Source organism: Gasterosteus aculeatus, chromosome 17 (genome assembly GCF_964276395.1).
Source record: "Gasterosteus aculeatus chromosome 17, fGasAcu3.hap1.1, whole genome shotgun sequence".
Taxonomy (NCBI): domain Eukaryota; kingdom Metazoa; phylum Chordata; class Actinopteri; order Perciformes; family Gasterosteidae; genus Gasterosteus; species Gasterosteus aculeatus.
This window is the reverse complement of record NC_135705.1, coordinates 1,328,187-1,348,042: the sequence shown is the minus strand read 5'-3', so window position 1 is coordinate 1,348,042 and position 19,856 is coordinate 1,328,187. Positions and strand designations below refer to the sequence as shown.

Here is a 19,856-nt window from a genome sequence, read left to right as displayed (position 1 = left end):
TCTTTGATTAGAATTGATTACATCACAGGAGGACCATCAGGTTTGTACAGGAAACACAGAGATCACAGTTCAAGTTTCCACATATTTTATTTATTCTTTCCGGTGACATCATCACTCAGTAAACATCTGTCGTCAAACACAAAACCTTAAAAATAGCAGGAACTGGTGATGCTGATTGGCAAATTGAAAACTACAGAAGGCATTTTTTATAGTTGATAAAAGGTGAGCTGGCCATGGTAACACTTCAGAAAGTTAAAGAGTTCTGGGGGGTCAGGGGTCTTTGAACAGGGCGGCGTAAAAGGCGGGCTCAGAGCCACGCCTCCGATAACGCTGGATTATGTTATTGATCATCTGCTTTCTTCTGACATGGGGAGGAGGGGCAGAGTCGCTCTCCAACCGTCGCCGTTGGCAGCAGTTGATCGCTGTCTCTCTGACCAGGAAACCTTCAGACAGAAAAAGAAACAAGGGCCGTCTCAAGTACAGATTATTTAAGGAAAATACATCATATGAGGTCTTTGTTCCACAATGAGCCAAAGACAAAACTGGCTTCTTTAACCAAAAGGTGACTAATGACAATTGAAGAAATAGAAGACAAACTGTTATATATTAATAATATTAATAAAACCAGATCATTTAGGAGGAAAAGTAATTGCAATTGTTATTTTCAAGTTTGGATTGTTTGCACGTAAGTCAGACGTACCCAAAGACCTCTTGCTGACCACACTCCCGTCGACCAACGGGACGACCGAGCTGAATTTGCTGGTCGTGTTTCCATGGAAACGAATCCGGTAAAGTCCCGTCTTGAGTGGGTGGATGAAGATTACCTGGACGTTTGAAACACTGACAATGGAGGAAAAAACACTGTTGTTACTACGTCAGTCTGAAGCGGTTTGTAACAGTGTTTGTGTTTGTGTTTGTTTCACCTGGTCAGTTTTTCCTTCTTTGTCCCTGACAGCAGGTCTGGTAAAGGGAAGCTCTCTGAAACGCAAAAATAAAACATATCAACACAGTATGAATGCAACATGTTTTAGTTATACTGTCATTACGAGCTTAGTTACCAATATCCTCAAAGCGTTCGACCCAGACTATCAGGAGTTTGGACTCAAAGCCAACGGATGACGACTCAAAACAAAAAGACTTTGTGTCTTCAACTGGAGAACTCTGGACAAAGACGGACAAATGGAGGGAAAGACAGACAGGTGAGATAATGACACACAGGAGTTAGAATTTTTATTATTTTGAAGGTCCATACCGTGGGTTCGGGGGTGGAGTCCTTGCTGGGTTCAGAAGGACTCTGCAGGTTGGATGACAACCCGGTCGGACTCTTCGACAAATCGGCCACTTCAAACAAAATCGCAATGAGGTCTTTAATAAATAACGAGTAAATACCTTATATGGTCACAGCTCTCCTTATAACTCCTCCTTATATGGTCAAAACGCTCTTTATAGGGCCGGAACTACCTGCATATGGTACCACCTCCCTTTAAATGATCACATCACTCCTTATATGGTCAACACCATAGAGTTAACTCACACTCACCGTGTGAGGGTGAGGGTACGAGGAAGGTCATCTCCGTCAGTGCGTCGGTGTACATCAGGACAAACCTCTCTCCGTTAAACACGCCCCCTCCACTGTCACCCAGCACAGCTGGGAACTCTGATACAAACAATTAATTAAGGTGAACGGTGACCTCCGGTTACCACCGATCCATGACAGCAACCTGTTGTTGAGAAGTCACCAATCAGAGCACTGACCTGAAGTGTTGGACCCGCCACACTGTCGTCGCCCCACCGCTGCTGGTCGACCCAGAGACCAAAGAAAGTCCAGGAAGTGAGACTGGACGCTGCAGCAGGACTCCACGTTCCTCAGAATCTACAAAGAGTCAGACAGATCTTAATGTCAGCCAGATATTTAGCACGTTCGAAATCTGGAAAGTGTCCGCCATTGGTTTGCATCTTTGTCGAGTTCAATGGTGATTTGCCTTTGCCACATATCACTCCCCGAGATACAAACAAACACAGAGAGGTGTGTTATGACCTCAGCAGCCGTCCTCTGTCCTGCTCCCATGTAGAAGATGAAGGCGGAGTCACAGTTTCTGGATGCCAGCTGGTCCAAATGTCCCAGATCCTCTGAGAAACCTGGAAGTGACGAGTCGAGAGACACCAACTGAGCTGGGACACCACTGGTGCCCGGACTCTACAGAGGAGAGACCACCGGGTAAGACAACAGAACGACAGATCTAAATGTACCGATGAATCAAGCTCCGCCATGTCCTTGATACCTTCAAGGCCTCAGGTGTCAGCAGGCCCAGGTGGGACAGGAAGAGTCTCGCTGTCTGGAAGTCGGTAGATGGAGGTGGCGGTCGGCAGGTCTTCGTGACAACCGTGCGTCCGCTCACCTGCGGCCGAGCCTCGACTTGTCGCTGCCTCTTCAGCGCTGCTTTCAGATGCTCAAGTTGATGCTCCACCTGTTAGAGGAGGAAGAGGAGTTTTACATGACACCTGAGAAGGTGCTAATTCTGCACAGGGTAAAGACACGTGTCACAGGTAAAGAAACCCGTCGGTCTTGGATTTAGCTTTCAAAAGGGCGGTTACATCCAGTTTTGATTAGCAAGACCAGTAGGTGAAAAGAAGATTTGATCCCTGAGCAACACCACTGGCGCAACAAACAGGTGAAGAAATAAAAGGTAGAATGAACAATCAGCCTGGTTTTGGGTTGGACCGGGCATTTACCTCCTCAGTAAGACTCTCATGTAGGGTTGGAATACTCAGATCTGCTTTAACCAAAGCATCTCTGTCAACGCTCTCAGGAAACAGCTGATGTTCAACATCACATCGTATCCCAGCATCCTCCTGGGCTGCACTGCGCTGCTCTGGGATCAGAGTTTGCTGAAGTTGACCAAGAGACAGAAGCGACAATACATTGATCTCAAGTCTGTATAGCTGTATCACTAAAATGGCTTTTTGTTACAAGATATTTGATTGTTTTTGGTCGTTTATGAAAGTGGTCACCTGTGATTCATTTCTTCCCTCTCTGGGTTGAAGGTGAAGCTGCAGAGTCCAGGTGTGACCTCCTGAAGGTCCTCTGATCAGCACTGTGAGCGACGGACATGGCGCTGCATACGCCATTGGAAACATTGGTATTGTTTATTGTATTTGTATTGGAAAGGATCAGTTCTTAAGAGGGTGTGTGTTTCTGTGTATATCTGATCCAGGATCAGTACTGACCCTGTTCAGGTCCCTGTGGTTGTTCCAGCATGGCCAAGATAACCGAGCGGTCCACCACAAAATATCGGAATTTCTTGACACAGTGGTCGCTCAAAGTGGAGCGGCCAATCAGCGCGTCCTCCACTAGCAGGCCTCCAAGGAACGGGAAGGCCCGCGAAACCTGCATTACACTGGGATTTGAGAAAAGATTACACTTGTACAAAGTTCTGCCAACACTGTCTTGGTTTGGGGCCCGATTTTGGCCCTAAATCGTCACCTTGACCCAAAGCTGAATCTGATCTGATCTGCAGCTCAGACTTGTTTCACTTTAACTCATCCTTTAACTTTTAACAATAAAAGTGGCAACATGGACAAAATATACTTACTAAAGATAAATATGCTATAGTTATTTTATTGACCAGGATGGATGCACAACTAAACGCTTGGTTGTTTTTAATAATTCTGCAAATTGTGAGAATATACCTTGCAACCAACACAAAATGGCATTCCTATATATGTATTCCTTTATTTTTTACTTTATTCCTATATATTCCTTTATAAGAAACATCAGTTTTATTTTTAAATATTTCATACCTTCACACGTGTGTTTGTTTTGCTCACCAGGTCAGTGTGGCCTCCGCTGCCTCCTTCACCCTCAAAGAGACCGGGTTGAGTTCTTTCTCCTCTTTACACCTCGCTTCCTCTTCCTGTCTGGACTTAGTGCCCGATATTCCCAATTCCACTATCTCCAGGACCTCCAACAAACACTCCTTAAAACAGCATTACAACATAACAAAGTCAGGTGGAGTTACCTGGCTGTTGGATACCTGCCGGTTATTTACCTGGTGGTCGAGCATCGCAGGGTGGTGAGTTAACCAGACGTTCAGGCAGTGGAAAGCAGCAACGATGATGGAGTGCAGATCTCTGGAGTGAAGCGGAGGAGGTCGACTGCACTGAAACACGATGTAACAGCAGACTGAAGTGACCACTCGCATCCTCTCACTCTCTTCCACACTCACCTCCACCTGCGGGATGACGGGAGAGGGTCAGAGTACTGTTTATTATGAGTTCAAGGTCTGCGTCTGTGCGTCTCCACCTTAGCCAGTCCTCCCAGTACTTCCAGTGCAGAGAGACAAACTGCTGAATCATTCCTCCATTGAGCCGTCAGACGCTGAGTCAGCAGTCGCACAAATTGAACCCACAGGATCCCTGCTGCGTCTGACTGGGAGGCTGGATTCCATGGCAACGCAAGCACAAACACACACAAAGTCAGACAGTTGCGGTCAGATTTCCATCACATGATGTACAATATGTGAAAATCAATTAAAACGTTATTAAAATCCAATTGGCAAAATTAACTACCGGTTCCTCGGGTCCACCTATTTGCACCAGGTCCACGAGTCCATCTGGGTCCCCTGGCTCCACCTTGCTGGGACTCAGTTTCCTGGAAACAAAAGTATCCTTTTGTAAAAGCATAATATTAAAACATAAACCGAAAGTTACTGTATGACCTATAAACTGTTGTTGACAACCTGAAAAGTATAAACATTAAGTATACAAGATGTAAATGCACTCACCTGCAGAGTTTCTCCTGCCGCCTTCAACAGAGCCGAGTCCTGAACCACGTTCAACGCGGCCGCTGCACAGATTAGAAGTTATTCTGAGGTCCGAGCGTGTGAACACAGTGCGCCATTTTAAACCAATGAGGTCACACAAAACAAGAACAGTAGAGTAGAAATAATGAATGAATGATCAGCATCTGACCGAGTATAATCTGTGTGTTCGAGGTGTCGGTCTCCGTCTGTAAGGCTCCAATCAGGACCCCGATGAGGCGGGCCTTCAGAGACAGGAAGCTACCTCCTGTGACATCATCACGATTGAACCGCCCATCGAATAACAACTGAACACACACAAACACGCACACAGACACACACAGGTGAGTATGACTCACTCACTGTGGTTGTTATCAGAGCTTCTTATGTCATCCGTGAGCTCCAGGTCAGGTTTGTGGAGGTGTGTGAAGACTGGATATGAAGCTTACCTCTGATCGGACGGTTCCGAACTGCAGAGGGATGGGCAGCATGGTCAGCAGGACCAGGATGGAGGCTCGCCTCAAATCCACCGGACTCACAAAACTCTTAAACCTCACCAGTTCTCTGGAGACATATCAGTGATATGATATCTTTAGGTATAAATATCAGCGATCTGGAGTCACATGGCGGAAGTGCGTGTCCACTGTTCCTCATCACAAGTGATCAGGAAGCAAACAGCAGCAGAGATATTCTGCGGTTCCAATATTTAAAAAAAATATGTCTTCACAGCGGTCATATTAGTATTCAGAGTAATCGCTGAGTTTGCAGTACTTGTACCTGTCAAGCAGTACTTTCTCCACAGCTGAGATGAAGGAGGGAAGAAGCAAGTTGACTCCTTTTAGGTCACAGCAGAAGAGGCAGGTGGAGTTCAGCAGTATGGAGGCCAGAACAAGAGGACACCCTTCCTCCGTCACCCGGAGACCCTGAATGAGAACCAGATAGAACCTGAAGGTTGAACCGGGGGAAGAAGAAGACACACAAGATGGATTTACCTACAAATGTACCAATGTGCACCTGGGCAGGTAGACACACGCGTAACTGGACAGAAGTGGCATGTAAGGTAAATGTATCTGAACAAGTACCCAGATAAAGACGCATGTACCTGGACAGGTTTTACAATATTTACCTTGAAAGGTAAAAGCACATGTACCTGACCAGGTACTCAGACATGTACCTGGGTAATAAAACGTGTACCTGGACAGGTAGACGGAGAGGACATCCTCTGCAGTTTTCTTACAGGCAAAGACTCGGCAGAGGGTCCCGCAGGCTTCGGCTCTACCAGCCGCCCACCTCGATGACGTCACGATGACATCACTGTGACTGGCTGGAAAACACGCAAAGAGAGTTCATCATGTGGATGGTGACAGTAACACTACACTGTGGGTGTAGTAGTTGTTGTACTGTGTGCTATAGGTGTTGTACTGTGTACAGTATGTATTGTGCTGTGTCCAGTATGTGTAATTAAAAGGTACTGACAGGTCTCACCAGAGTCTCTGTTGAACAGAGCAGCATCGAACAGCCAGTCACCAAACAGGTGAAGGAGGGAGTCCAACTTACACCTGAGTGGGGATGGGGAAGGTCTGGGGGAGGAGCACAGAGGGGGTTGGGAGGTGACAGGACGGGACTTCCAGTGAGGCGGGGAGGATGCCTGAGAGAAGAGTGCAATGAAGCCCCATAAGTCATATGGCTCAAACATACAGGTAAAGAGCCGCGTACACGGGCAGTTAAATTCCTCTACTGGTGCCAGGTATGTAACCATTTATGTAACCAGGTGCCAGGTAGGTAAAGGATAACGTCGTCCATCAGGTAAAGCCTTATGTAAAGAGACATTGATGGAAGAGGGGGAACCTTTTTGAAAATGCCAAAATAAAACAAACCAACATGCCGTACCGCAAGAGGCTTGCTTGTTGCCTTGGAAACATTCCCGGGTTTCAGTCGTTTGTTGTGTGGGGGGGGTGACGTGGCGGAGGGAGGGGCAATGGGCACGCTCAGTATGTTCATCGGGATGGGGGGGGCACTGCCAGAACGAGGTCGCGAGATACCTGAGGACACCAGAAAACAGGTATTCCCCGTTTCTACGGATAGAAACCACACATTAAAAGAGGATGGGGAGGCAGGTGGGCGGGGCTTACCGAGGGGAGGGTGGCGGTCTCTGAACGGGCTCCTGGTGACGGCCACACGTGAGAGGAGGTGGGGTGGAAAATAAACGTCTTCAAAAGAAAAACCAAAGGTCAGGCATAAGTGCAGGTTATGATAATATTGATCGTATTGATCTTAATCCGCATTACCGAGAGAAGGCAACCGGTCTCTGAAAGGAATCCTTGTTGTATGTCCTGGAGAAACACAGTGACAAAAGAAATAGTATATAACACCGTGTGTGTGAGACTATGTATATGTGTATATATATACACATGTGTGTGCGTATACATATATATATAGTATAATGTACTGATCTTACCAGTGTTTGGCAGAAGCTCCTCAGTTGGTTCTTTGTCAATCACAGTCACACCTGAGGAAACACAAATCGCAGCCTTAAGTTTTTATATATAAACAGTTTGAATGCAGATATCACAAAATAAATGAGATTAAAGGTTAACAGTGGTCTATTTTACTAGTTAAATTAACATGTAGATGAAGTCGTGATCATAAAATATAAGGTTGAAATACGTTTTGGAGGCCAATTGCACTACTTGGGTCATTTCACTCAGTTAGAAACCTTCCTACGGAAAAAGGACTATTCCGATCCAGCCTTAGACACAAGTTAAGGCAATTTCAGTGACTCGGGGGTCAGAGGTCAGGTGGAGGTCAGTGTACCGAGGAAGGCGTCGACCAGCGTGCTGACTCCTCTCATGGCTCTGAAGAAGATGCTTGGCAGCTGACTGTCGGCTCTTGAGGAAGGAGTCAAACCAACAACCAGGGGCCGACTGAGATCCACCAGGTTACTGAAAGAGGTTTAAGAGAATTTAGGGTTGGTGGTATGGAGTAGTAAGAGGTAATGACTAAGCCAACAAGGATCCAATCAGATGAAGAAAGGTTGTTGCTTTTTAGCACTGTGATTGCTGACTTACTACCCCGCTACACCCGCTACACCGATTCAACCATATAAATATGAAATAACTGTACAAGAAAATAGTTTTAATTGTGTTGTGCTTTGGTCAAAAACCAATTGATTATTTACCTTTGATCCGTGTGTATATATTATGAGTTATTTTCAAATATACTTCTATACAACGAGACTTCTTTTTACAACAGAGGAGCCACCCCCTGATGGCCGGGGTCAGAATGGAAGCTTTAAGGCACTTCGGTATTGGCTTCACTTTTCGGAACTGGCAGTCGGCATGTGGGCTTTACCCGAGCAGGTGCAGGAACCTGAACCAGGTGTGAGGGACTCTGGGTTCGTCCAGGTCTTTGGGGATCAGAGCAGCATCTTCATCATGGACTTTAAAGTGAGGGAAGGACGGGCCGAAGGTCAAGAGCAACAGCCTGAACGGTCAAATACAAACCATGTGATGAGATGGAGCACTGAACCTTTTTATCAGTTGGTGTGTGTGTGTGTGTGTGTGTGTGTGTGTGTGTGTGTGTGTAAACCTGGAGGTCAGGGCGGCTATGACTCGGCTCCATTGCTCCACCACTGCGCCCTGATGTCTGCAGCTGCTCAACATCTGTCGGCCCTTCTGCCACAGGGAGCGAGACGGAAAACAGCGCGAGCAAGAGAGCAGCCAGACCTCGAACAGCACCGCCATCGATAGGTGAGACAACTGCTCGGGGACACCTGCAGGGACGGAGACAGGTTACCAGCTGACCTATAAAGCCGTGCGCAGAACAAACCCAAAACAGTGGAGGTACGTTTGTTAGTCTAAGAGAGCCATGGGTGCGTTAGGGACAGACAGGTGAGGAGACGATTGGGTGGCGGTCACCAGCTCACCTGCGGCGAGCATGGTTTGGTTTATGCAGAGCAGAAAGTTCAGCAGAGTCTCCCAGGTGTCTCTGCTCATCACAGCACTGTCTCTGGCCAATGACTGAACTGCACACAGCACCTGCTGACAGAGAGATGTGTAGACCGGACTCGCCTGGTCCGACCTGAGGGGGGGGGGACAAGGAAGTAATATATATATATTACAGAGAGAGAGAGCATTGGGGTTGAGTGCAGAGGGACAGTCTTACACCCCTCCGTCCCCCACAAGTTCTGATTCGTCTGACAAAGAAACACACAGCAGTGGTGGAACTGAAGGATTTGCTTTTACCAGCATTTCAGAGAAACAATAACTAAGTGATGCATAGAACAAACTAAAGTAAACTGACCACCAGAGACTGAACCCCTAGAATCCCCTGGAGAATCTCCTGAAACCACTAGGATCACTCAAGATTCTCTTCAATGACGAGCAGGACATTAAAAAAACAACTATAAACTCTTAATGACTCATTTAGGATTTCCAGGATCTCCTCTCAAAGGATCCCCTGGACATCCTAAAGCATCAACATAGCTTTTGCATTGGAACCATTGGATCTAATGGATGTTAGGATTAGGAGATCTATTAGGAGTCATGGGTTCTGGTCAGAGATAAGTGTTGATGTGTCTGTCGGAGCTTTAGTTCAGGTGGGACAGTCTACCTGGACAGGAACAGGCTGTACAGGTGTCGGAGGATCTTCTGGGTGTACAGGTTGGGGTCTCTACTTATTGGAGGGGGGATGGATTCTTTTGGGGAAACCAGGGCCATCAGCCAATCAGTGTAGACGTCTACGCAGAGTTTGACGGTGTCGCCGTCCAATGGGAGAGTTAGACCGTAACACAGGACCTCCATTGTCCACTTCACCTGAATGAAAACCAACGTAACCGATCAGTGTTTGCTTCCAGCTGCCTCAGTGTCCAGTTCATTGGGAACGCCCAGCGCCAACTGGTCCCATCCCACAGCTCTGTAATAAATCATGGTTGTAATGATTGTGTTGATTCACCCGTGGGATCGTTGTGCAGGACGTAGTCTGTGCCCATGGCGAACCATGTCGTGTCATGTTGCTCATTCTGCTTTCACAGATATGAATGAATAACTCGGAGGTGGAGAGGTATTGCATTGCATTTATGACATGAACAAACCACATGGTACAAAGGATTTTTTTAATCCACTTTTAAATCCACCCTTTAAGCGCGTCCACACAGGTGAGCAAGCTGCAGCTGGTGGCAGAGGCCAAGCAAATGATTTCTACACTCAACTACAATTGTTCATCCAGCACTGAAACATGATTACATATCAACACAGTGTGTAGTTAGGTTTCCATAGAGGTCACACACACACACACACACACACACACACACACACCTGTCTGTCTGTGCGCAGCAGGCTGCGGGTGTCAGGGTTTCCCAGGCCAGCTCTCAGGGGCTTCACCACCGCAACAGCGACGTCTCTGCCCACGGAGGGCGGGAGACAGCTGAGCACGCTCACTTGACCCCGCCCACTGGACAGTGATTGGTCCATGGCCTATCAAGCACTGCTCACCTGAGAGACAGACAGGCAGAGAGACATGTAGTTCAGTAGGTAAACCAGAGGGGGATTGTGTCATTATTTTGTAAAGATTTCTGCCAAAATCACCAGCTTTTCCCTCAACTTAAATTCAACCAGTTTCCTCCCACGGACGTCAACACTTCACGGTCTGCATATCACCGACACTTCAACCGCTTTGATTCAGACTGAACTAAAAAAAGGATTAATGGAGTCGTATTCGGTCATTCAGAAACCATCTCACATGCCGACTTCTCCTCTAGCGCCACCAGCTTGTTCACATTTCGGTCCTTCAGTGAAATAGTCAAATATAGAATAGATCACTTTAGCGCCATAACCAGCTCAAAATAACTTTGTACAAGCCCGGTCCAGCTGAGATACCAGCACACGTGGTCCGTATGGGAGACCAGTAAACCCACCACAAGTAAGTTCAAAGCCTCATTTATTTCAGAACGAAAAGGGACTTACCTCCACACGGGAGTCCAGGTGACTGAGCTTCAGGTGAGCAGTCAGTTCAGTAACACACACACACACACACACACACACACACAGGTCACTCTCAAAGTCAAAACACTTGGAGCTCAAAGCTCGAGCTCACCAGTAGCTGCTGCTGCCTGCAGGCTCAGGTGGGAAACATCCGTTCCAGTTTAACAGGCGGGAACACTAACTCAGTTTACAATAAACAGACATTTTAACAGACATTGTCAACATGAACAGCTGGTGTCCCACTCAATCTGCACTCGCAAGACAGACAGGACAGTCAGACAGACAGGCAGGGAAAGCTACAGAGATCAGAGAGTCCTGCAGACGAGGACCAACCAACAATGAGACAGAGACGAACCGCTGGAGACAAGACAGAGTGACTTGTGGGACAGACGGACAAACAGATAGGACAAAGAGACAATTTAGACTGAATATTCACATTACAGCTTAAAACAAGCGTACCCTGTTTTGTCCGTCTCGGGACCTCTTGCTGCAGCTACAATGCTAATGTGAGAAATGATGACATCACCGTGCATGGGGTTCATATGTGTCCTCCTGCTGTGCAAAGGATTGTGGTTCAGAGAAGCACGCTTACTCATTGATATGCAGATGTGGTAGAACATCGTGGTACTTTTACCATTTTACCACCACTTTGGTATTGATAGAACACATCATGATTTCACGTCGAAATGAAAACAAAGTCACAGTTAAAGATAAAACTTTATTTTATACCCGTTGTTCTTACACTTCATAAAAAAATATTTAAAAACATAAAAACAATCAAAAAAGGTACATTTACTCTGGCAGTGCTCGTTTCCACAGCAACGTGTCACCGGTACAGTAATGTGATTGAGTTTGAGAAGTTTGATTTCTTGAATAAAAACTATAATCTGGTTGCCAGGCGACACAGAGCGGCGCTGTGCCGAACTGACTGGCAGTGAGACGAAGACTAATCCGGACGGATCAGAGGTCAGTAGGGTTCTCTCTTCAGGAACCTGGTGAACATGGCGAACGCAGCGATTGGTTTATCTGTTGGAACCATGTGACCGGAACCCTACGGGAGCACAGAGGTTTAAAGGTCAGCAACAGAGTAAGAGGTTTTATTTCGCCGACAGTCTCCAAAAGCTTGACTGGAAATGAAACAGTTCTATGGAACGAGCACAGCGAAGACGAGCGCGTCTACCTTCACGGTGAGGAAGGCGATGTTGTCAAACTCTTTGACGAAGCCACCGATCTGCTCACCGTCCTCGTCGACGTAGAGCCAGGGCCGCCTCAGGACCTCCACCTGCGACACACCGCGAGGTCAACGCACTGCCCACCTGCAGTCTCATGAAACTGCAGATGTTCAGTGGGATCACAGCTGGATCCACTTGAACTCGATCCGTTTCCGTTTTTTACTTATTGTTTGAAGTTACCTGCTGGTTCAGAGACTCAACGAACCACTCGTCCCCCATGAAGTTACAGGCCATGTCCACGTCCCCGTTGTACACCAGGACCCGGTACTTCTGTACAGAGAACACCTTCAGCAAGGACTCGGCCCGCAGCCAATCACCAGCAGAGCAGTTATTTTACTGGAGCCTTTATTAAATCAGTACGCCAAAGAGAATTTCCTGGTACGTGATTGCAAACACAGTTCATCTCCAACAGGCTTCCCCAGTTCTCCGTTATAAGCATGACAGGCTTTGTGCCATCATCAGGGAGCTAAATCACTAGAACTTTGAATGGAGTCTGGGGCTCCAGAGAACGGTGTTGTTTGGGATTTTAAGAGAACAGGTGTGTTCACTGACCAGAGCATGGAGCAGCTTCAGGTACTGTTTCCTGACGTCCAGGAAGACGCGACCGTAATTCTGATTCACCTCAGAGCTGCGTGCAAAACACAAGGCAGCGATATGTTCACAACTTAATGGCAGAAAAACATCCATGGTCACGGAGGTCCATGTTACTGGAGGTTAGGAGTGGGACAGGTGTGCGTAGTGGGACAGGTATGTTACCTGCAGATGACCCAGTCCAGAGCCTTGGGGCTGATGTGCAGAGCAGATCTGACAAATGGGTTGTTAAGGTACAGGGTGGAGGGCGTGGAGTTAGTGCAGGGGGGGTCCAGGCGGACAGACAGGTGTGAAGACGCCAGACCTCGCAACTTCTGCTCAGAGCGAGAGGAGAACCTGGTTATCCGTCCATCACTCAGGTAAAGAAACTTCAATGTTAAGACGTCATTGGACTTTACACACATACCTGGTTCCAGAGCTGCGTCCACTGGTGGTTGATGAACAAGTTCCCCAGATCTCTGATCACCAGCTCACCTCGTTCAATACTGACAATCAATAACAGAAAGTCAAGCCCTGTCACCTGTAACGCCGAGGTCACACTACACCTGCCGCACGTGAGCTTTTTGTAGCTGCTACATATATGGTGTAAATTTAAACATGAACACGTCTTCCCCCTGATGAGACAGAGGTCAAAGAGGTCGACACTTACCTGAATCTCTGCGGGACTCCACCTGGACAAGGTGCATACAGGTTGTACATGTTCAGCCCAGAGGCGTAGACGATCCGCTGAACCTCGAACAGCTGTGGAAGAAACACAACACCTGAAACACACTGGTTTGATATGGATTCGGTCCTCCTAAAGCAGCTTCAGACCAGGGACGCCAAACCTCTGAACCAGCTTCCGTTCATGAGACTCACATTTTTGGAGCAGTTCTCGTTGGGGTTGTCGTAGAAGTTGCACTTCCCGCCGCTGCAGCAGAAGGTCTGCAGTGAGGTCCAAAGTCGACTTCCAAGCAGGCCGTGGTAGTAGGCGAAGTACACAAGTGAGTTGTCATTCATCTCGTAGCTCGACATCCCGTTTCCCACGGCAACGCCCTGCAGGTGATAGACACGGCTAGCATGAGAGGGTTGCTAATGTTAGCATCTCACAAGGCAACAGTGATTGGATACTTTACATTATGGGATTAGCATCAAAGATTTATTGTAGCAAAAGTAAACCCACATTGTGCAGCTTACGTGCACTATCCCGCACCTTGTACTGCAGTATTAGGCTGTAGTACAGTACTAGCAGTACTAGCGTATACAGTCCTAACGTGTAGCAACGGAGATTTAGCGCGTACCTGCAGGTTGAGACTGGCGTCCTCCATCACCCTCTCGGCCAGCGTCGGGATGTAGATTCCTCCGTAGCTCTCGCCGGTCAGGAACAACTCATTCTTGCTGAACTCCAGAAACAGGCGGAGGAACTCCTTTAGAGCCAGGTAGTTGTTCATCGATACCTGAGGAGAAAACAAACACCTGAACACCTGTGAGCCAATCAGAAGCTGGGTCTCAGGCACGTCACTGACCTCTGTGTCGTTGGTGACGTAGTTCCTATCGTCAGAGTACGAGAAGCCGACTCCTGCTGGAGACTCCAGGTACAACATGTTGGCAATCTGCTCAGAAACAGTGAACCAATCAGCCACCGTGGATCGCAGCTACATTAGTTCAGTTTGGTCACATGGTGAATCTGGACCAGTCACATGACAGCAATCAGGCAAATGATCAACTGACCTTGTTCCAGGAGTACTGGTTGTACTGCAGCGTCTCACCGTCCTCTTGGATCTGAAACGACAGAGATCAGAGGTCAGGAGGAGTCGTTATGACATCACACTGATGTCACATGGTCGCGTGGGTGATGTCCCGCGGTGACCGACCAGGAAGGGTCCGTGTTCTGTCAGAAGCCCGTCCAGAGAGCTGCAGCCGGGGCCGCCATTCAACCACAACACCAGCGGGTCAGTGGCGGGTTTATTCTGGGACTCCACGAACCTGAAAAACAATGAATGTCTTCCAGTAATAATAAAATGAAATAGGAAAAGGGGCATCGAGGACGATCACAAAACCAGGACTCATCTCAAGTCCTACAGGTGAAGTAACAATAATACATTTAAAGTTAACTGCAATGACGCAGGTGTGACCGGTGTGGTTCACGTGCGCCTCCGGGTACCGACCAGTAATGCAGATGTTTCCCATCGGCCACACTCAGGTATCCAGAATACTGTTTGAAGCTCGGCTGTTTCTGCAGACCGGGCAGGTACTTCACCTCGTCTGCAGCCGCAGCGGCATCGCTGCCACCCAGCAGGGTGAGCAGGAAGCAACTCAGCACCACCAGCTGCATCTGGAGAGGAACAACAGGCCTTTACCGTCTGTATTAATGCCAGCATCTAATTATGAGTTAATTACGAGATAAACCGGCTGTTCAGTGGGAAACTACTCACTTTCAAAAAGTAAGAACAAAACCGAACATGACCAGGCAACTGGTGTGTTTGCGTTCATGTTCTTTTCTGCATGAATACACATATATATATATATATATATATATATATATATATATATATATATATATATATATATGTGTGTGTATCTTATGCACGATAGTTGGTGATTGAGGGATGTCGAATGAGGTTGAGTTGTGATACGAGACACAGTTCAAATCAATTCAATCCACACAGGAGCAAATGTGTATTGTTTTTATTTCGTTTATATATATATATATATATATTATATACACTAATGAAATAAAAACTATTTATGAATGAGCAAAAACACACCCTGAGGGATTTAATAATAAGGGTTTAATAAGTTTCATCTTGAGGACACTAGAACATATTCAGGTGGTTTCATATTTGAAAACAGCGAGGGGGGGGTCCGGGCGACCTGCCGACACTCAACCAACCCTGACCACCCCCACCCGACCACCGCCCAACCCGCCATACTGCCCACTTTGACACCCCTGCTGCCCCAGAGCCGCGGCCACGAGGAGGATCTTTCTCTCCACCAGAGGGCGCAACGAGCAACGGTGAGAGGACGAGTCAAAACAGCACGTGACGCCAACAGGAAGTCGAGCAAGTGATTGTCTTAATTGTGCCAGATTTATCCTAAAAAAGGTCTCCAACTCGAAATAAGTTTTTCACGGTTCCAGTTCCAGTTCCCGAAGCCCCCACCCAGAGGAGCACCGGAACACGCGCGTCTTCGTGAATGGGGTAGAAAACACTTTCGAAACTAGTCAGGGCCATTTGTGTAACGGTCACGTGTTTGGATCAGCGACTGTAGCGCAACCCGGAAACAAGCCGGATCGGCCGAACCAAGAAAACAAAGATCAACCGGGACAACTAAATGAAAACCGCGGAGAACGCTCACCTCTTCAGTCCGCGTCCTCGTCCAGCTGGGGAGTTGATGTGGCTGCGACTGCCGGCAATGAACGCTCGGAGCAGGTCACGTGGCAGCGGCCAGTCACGTGATTTTCCTCGCCCCACATGACTGTTGAAATCCCTGACGAGATTATTTTATCTATCATTGACATATTGAGTATGTAGTTTATGGGCAAAGTATATTCATGTTGCAAGGTATTCAAATTTCCATTTTAATAAAAAGTCTGGTTTCTGAAGGAATGTTGCAGTAATGCACGTCATTGATAAATTAATGTGTGGAAATGATTGGTTCTGATCAGAAGAACTGCGTATCACCTTTCTGCTAAATTTGAATTCATGATCACTCACTAGGATTTCTCCTTATCAACCAAGATCACGGTTGACAAATACAAAAGTATAATAATTAATGGAGTGCAATCCACATCCTGGCCTCTGGAGGACGCTCTAGTGGAACCACAGACTCATGGAACTCAAAACGGAATTTGAGCTTCTCATTGGATGGATAATTGCATTTTGTTGGATCAGTATCTGACGCTTACTCTTAGTCACGTAGAGAAATGAGAAAACGTTTAGGATCATTAGTGAAATTTACCCAACAATTTAATTCACAAGACATCAGATACATTTGTTTGTATTGCCTTGGGTAACTGCATTTCAGGAAGTGAAAGTTTGCAACAGTTTTCATTGTGACTCAAAGTTCAATCAAAGAAATGGATTGAATATTGAAGTTCTTTATACATAAAAAGGCAGATTCTTTTAGTCTAAAACAAACAATTAAAACTCTTAAACCTGAAACATGTTAGAGATTAAAAGATTCTCCAAGCTCAAATTGGCAGTCGCTCGAGACATGAACTGGTTACCATAGAAACTGAACAAACAGCCAAGCTGAAACCAAACCATCCTGAAGAAACTTTATTAAAAAACACAAAACGGATTAAAAAAAAAAAAAAGATCTATACAAGAAGTGAGTTCGGGGAGACAGAACTTCCTCAGGGCCGGGGGGGCGGTCTCATGCCGGGAGGAGGCGGGCCTAAAAAAAAAAAAAAAGGTCACATGATTGGCTTACAGTGAATTAATCGATTACTGAGGCTGTGAGGAGCTGTGCGCCCGCAACGCTAACAGTACCTCTCATGCCAGGGGGTGGCGGCCTCATGCCTGGAGGGGGCATCCCCATCGGAGCTCCTCGACCTGGAGGCATTCCCATCGGAGGACCCATTGGGGGCCTCATGCCGGGAGGTGGGCCCATCATACCTGTGGGGAGGAGTCAGGTCAACCAGTCAGTACACAGGAGCCAGGCAGTGGTTTAAAATGATGTTAAAAACACGGCATCACATGTCCACTGACCAGGAGGTGGGGCTCCTCTGCCCATGGGGGGTAGGGCTCCTCGTCCAGGTTGGTATTGTGTGGGAGCACCGGCGATACTGGCTCCTGCTGCTGCAGCGGCAACGGTCCCTCTGCCCTGTGGGGTCATCACCTGGAAATGCACAGGAAGTGGTCATTACCTGAGCAGGCCAACCAGCAAACCTGAGCCCGAGTCGCTGTTTCCTTATTTACCTGCTGCGAAGGACCGCCCACACCTCTGACAGGGCCGGCGAGTCCGGCCGGAGCCTGAGGCATCGGAGCTCCTGCGGGGACGCCGCGACCTGCTGCCCGACCCACACCTGGACCCCCGGCCACGCCGGCCAAGGGGACGCGAGCTATGCCAGTCTGAAGGGGTAAAATATAAAAACATTTAGACTCCAATACGGACTTTTTACTGAAGCCAGTCTCCTATTGGCTACAGTTTCACTTACATCCTTAGGAGGCGGGCCCTCAACTGTCATGGAGACCAGGTTCTCCCCCCTCAGGAGAACCAGACCCAGAACCCTTTTCTCTTCACGCTCTGGCTGCTTTGAGTTCTTTGGCCTGCGGGACAAAAACATGTATATAGTGTTAACCAGACTCTAGGGCAATTTAGCACATTCATTTATGAATTTTACAGCGGCTAGACCAAGAAAAACTGCAGATTCTGTATGTGGAGCACTGGGGGCTTTCCGCAAAACAGGACAATTAAATACCCTACAACCTGTGCAGACAAACATTTTTTTGGCTACAGTGATTCCATCTCCTGCAGTAGTAGCACAGCAGCGAACAGCGAGAATAAGCTTGTGCCGAGTGGCCTTTGGAGCAAATATATTTAATGATTTCTCTTCTCTTCTCCCACACTTTGGCAAAGAAATCTTCAAACTCTTAGGAACAAATGAAATCCATTTGGTCCCAACTACCGACCTGTCTACCAGTTCTCTGCTCTAGCACACCAGAACCAGCGGTCGCTACGGGCATTGACCCAACAGCCTCTGAGTTGCGACAAGTAAAACATTTGTCTTCTGGTGCGCAGGGATGATAAACTGAGGCTTGGCACTCGTATGGCTAACTGTCTATTGAAAATCACTCGTGTTAAATGCTGTATAGTCGCCGATGCAGCTGGAGGACCCATTGTCCCGCGAACGTTTGACCGTGTAGCGGTGACCTACTTGATCTTCCTGAACTCGTCGCAGTCGCACAGGATCAGGTTCATGTGTTTGTCGAAGGCCTTAAAGGTGCCAATGAAGATCCGCCCGTCCTGGAGGATGCACCTCATCCTGAAGTCAATGTGCTGCAGCATCTTGCTGCTCTTACCCACCGTCTGCGGACAAATCAGAGACGGGTATTAATATGACATAATCAGGAACGCAGACTGTTACAAATCAGTCCTACATCATTGCAAAGTGCTGCTAGTTCTTGTGTCGGAACATGAAGTGGCCAACTGGGGACTTCAGCAGGGACAGCAGATCACACAAAAATTGTCAAAGAGTTCTCTTTAGGAACCAGTAGGCAAATAGAACTAACGACTTCCTTATTGTTGTGTTCACACATTGGGTTACAGCACCAGTATTAATTCTTCGGCTCAACGTTGCCTAAATTAACCGTTCTGGATTCCGCTTTAAAGGCAATACAAAAAGTTAATTCCGGGATCTACAATAATAATTATGTTACAGGTCAAACTTTAATCTTTGAATTTGTAGAATAACTTTGGACGTGCAGATAAAACAGATGGACGATACATTTTATATACAAGTGTTACATTCGTGTCGACACGTGCGGATGTGGATTTAACCAAATTAAAAAACCGATTTAACGCTACACAGCAGCTAACGTTAGCTCGTAACTTCGTTAGCTGCTGTGTAGCACGGGGACACGGGACGCCGGTGCACGTGTCCCCGGTATAAACACACGTTTACCGGTAAATGTTAACGGCATTGTTACATGGATTTAAAACAAATACGAACATCACTAGAACAAAGCAACCACAGCGGCGAGGGGCTAACGTTACAAGCTAACGGCTAACAAACACTGAGGCCTAACCGGGCACAATGGCGGTTAAGGATGTTAAACGCTATACCGAAACCCGTTAACGGCCCCAATCGGTGAACACGAACACATTCGTTGATTACTGATACGCTTCTTAGAGACAGAATACAGAGAATCTTGACTCCGGCCGGTGCTGCTGTTCTTCACCGACGTAAAACCGACGTTCATTCAAACTCCCGCTTTTATCAAAATAGGACCGCATATTTGATACAGATTTAGAGAACGCCAATGCGGGAAGCAAGCAAACACTGGGTCCGGTCAACGCTCACCATGTTTGCGGTTCTGATGGCTCCGATTCACGCCGGATTCACCGAACAAACCCAAAAAATTGACCCGCGGAGTTACCGCCAGGCTCGTCTTTATCAGAGATTCAACAGGAAGTGACGAGTGGGCCGCGGAAGTGTTTCTACCGGAACAAAGAGGGGACACACAAGCAGTTCCCATCCGGGCTACAACAACAGCCAACCCTACGGTTCCGCAGAATTTATACATAGCCTATTAATACTTGATATTTGC

The 19,856-nt window shown here is 47.3% G+C and overlaps 3 protein-coding genes across 7 annotated transcripts; all 3 read right to left on the bottom strand.

Annotated features, from left to right (window-relative positions):
- Positions 1-68: 68 nt before the first annotated feature.
- Positions 69-11,006, bottom strand: LOC120834566 (ral GTPase-activating protein subunit beta). 3 transcript variants are annotated; one of them, XM_078092684.1, is made up of 33 exons: positions 10,893-11,006; positions 10,115-10,291; positions 9,411-9,613; positions 8,725-8,879; positions 8,388-8,571; positions 8,151-8,282; positions 7,614-7,741; positions 7,258-7,308; positions 7,088-7,132; positions 6,932-7,009; positions 6,690-6,841; positions 6,276-6,447; positions 5,994-6,123; positions 5,577-5,744; positions 5,249-5,363; positions 4,972-5,107; positions 4,785-4,846; positions 4,570-4,651; positions 4,304-4,437; positions 4,050-4,232; positions 3,829-3,977; positions 3,229-3,398; positions 3,013-3,116; positions 2,734-2,889; positions 2,283-2,468; positions 2,039-2,197; positions 1,756-1,873; positions 1,541-1,657; positions 1,253-1,341; positions 1,059-1,161; positions 924-978; positions 701-840; positions 69-443 (listed from the first exon to the last, which is right to left on the bottom strand). In XM_078092684.1, the coding sequence occupies exons 2-33, from the start codon at positions 10,268-10,270 to the stop codon at positions 271-273; spliced, it is 4,185 nt and encodes a 1,394-aa protein (XP_077948810.1). In that variant the 5' UTR covers positions 10,271-10,291; positions 10,893-11,006; the 3' UTR covers positions 69-270. The 3 variants fall into 3 exon arrangements, with proteins under 3 accessions (XP_077948810.1, XP_040058546.2, XP_040058547.2); XM_040202612.2 differs by having other exon boundaries at positions 10,763-10,905; XM_040202613.2 differs by having other exon boundaries at positions 6,285-6,447; positions 10,763-10,905.
- A 478-nt stretch (positions 11,007-11,484) lies between these two features.
- Positions 11,485-16,068, bottom strand: ctsa (cathepsin A). Of its 3 annotated transcripts, none has more exons than XM_040203373.2 (14): positions 15,940-16,068; positions 14,751-14,917; positions 14,457-14,568; positions 14,314-14,364; positions 14,109-14,195; positions 13,884-14,039; positions 13,462-13,638; positions 13,253-13,344; positions 13,010-13,088; positions 12,769-12,917; positions 12,565-12,640; positions 12,193-12,282; positions 11,961-12,062; positions 11,485-11,831 (listed from the first exon to the last, which is right to left on the bottom strand). In XM_040203373.2, the coding sequence occupies exons 2-14, from the start codon at positions 14,915-14,917 to the stop codon at positions 11,748-11,750; spliced, it is 1,422 nt and encodes a 473-aa protein (XP_040059307.2). In that variant the 5' UTR covers positions 15,940-16,068; the 3' UTR covers positions 11,485-11,747. The 3 variants fall into 3 exon arrangements, with proteins under 3 accessions (XP_040059307.2, XP_077948809.1, XP_077948808.1); XM_078092683.1 differs by having other exon boundaries at positions 13,462-13,644; positions 13,890-14,039; XM_078092682.1 differs by having other exon boundaries at positions 13,884-14,195.
- A 779-nt stretch (positions 16,069-16,847) lies between these two features.
- snrpb (small nuclear ribonucleoprotein polypeptides B and B1) lies at positions 16,848-19,835 on the bottom strand. Its single transcript, XM_040203377.2, has 7 exons — positions 19,610-19,835; positions 18,464-18,615; positions 17,744-17,855; positions 17,505-17,657; positions 17,295-17,424; positions 17,076-17,201; positions 16,848-16,980 (listed from the first exon to the last, which is right to left on the bottom strand). Exons 1-7 carry the CDS (start codon positions 19,610-19,612, stop codon positions 16,940-16,942), a joined length of 717 nt encoding a protein of 238 aa, XP_040059311.1. The 5' UTR covers positions 19,613-19,835; the 3' UTR covers positions 16,848-16,939.
- Positions 19,836-19,856: the final 21 nt, after the last annotated feature.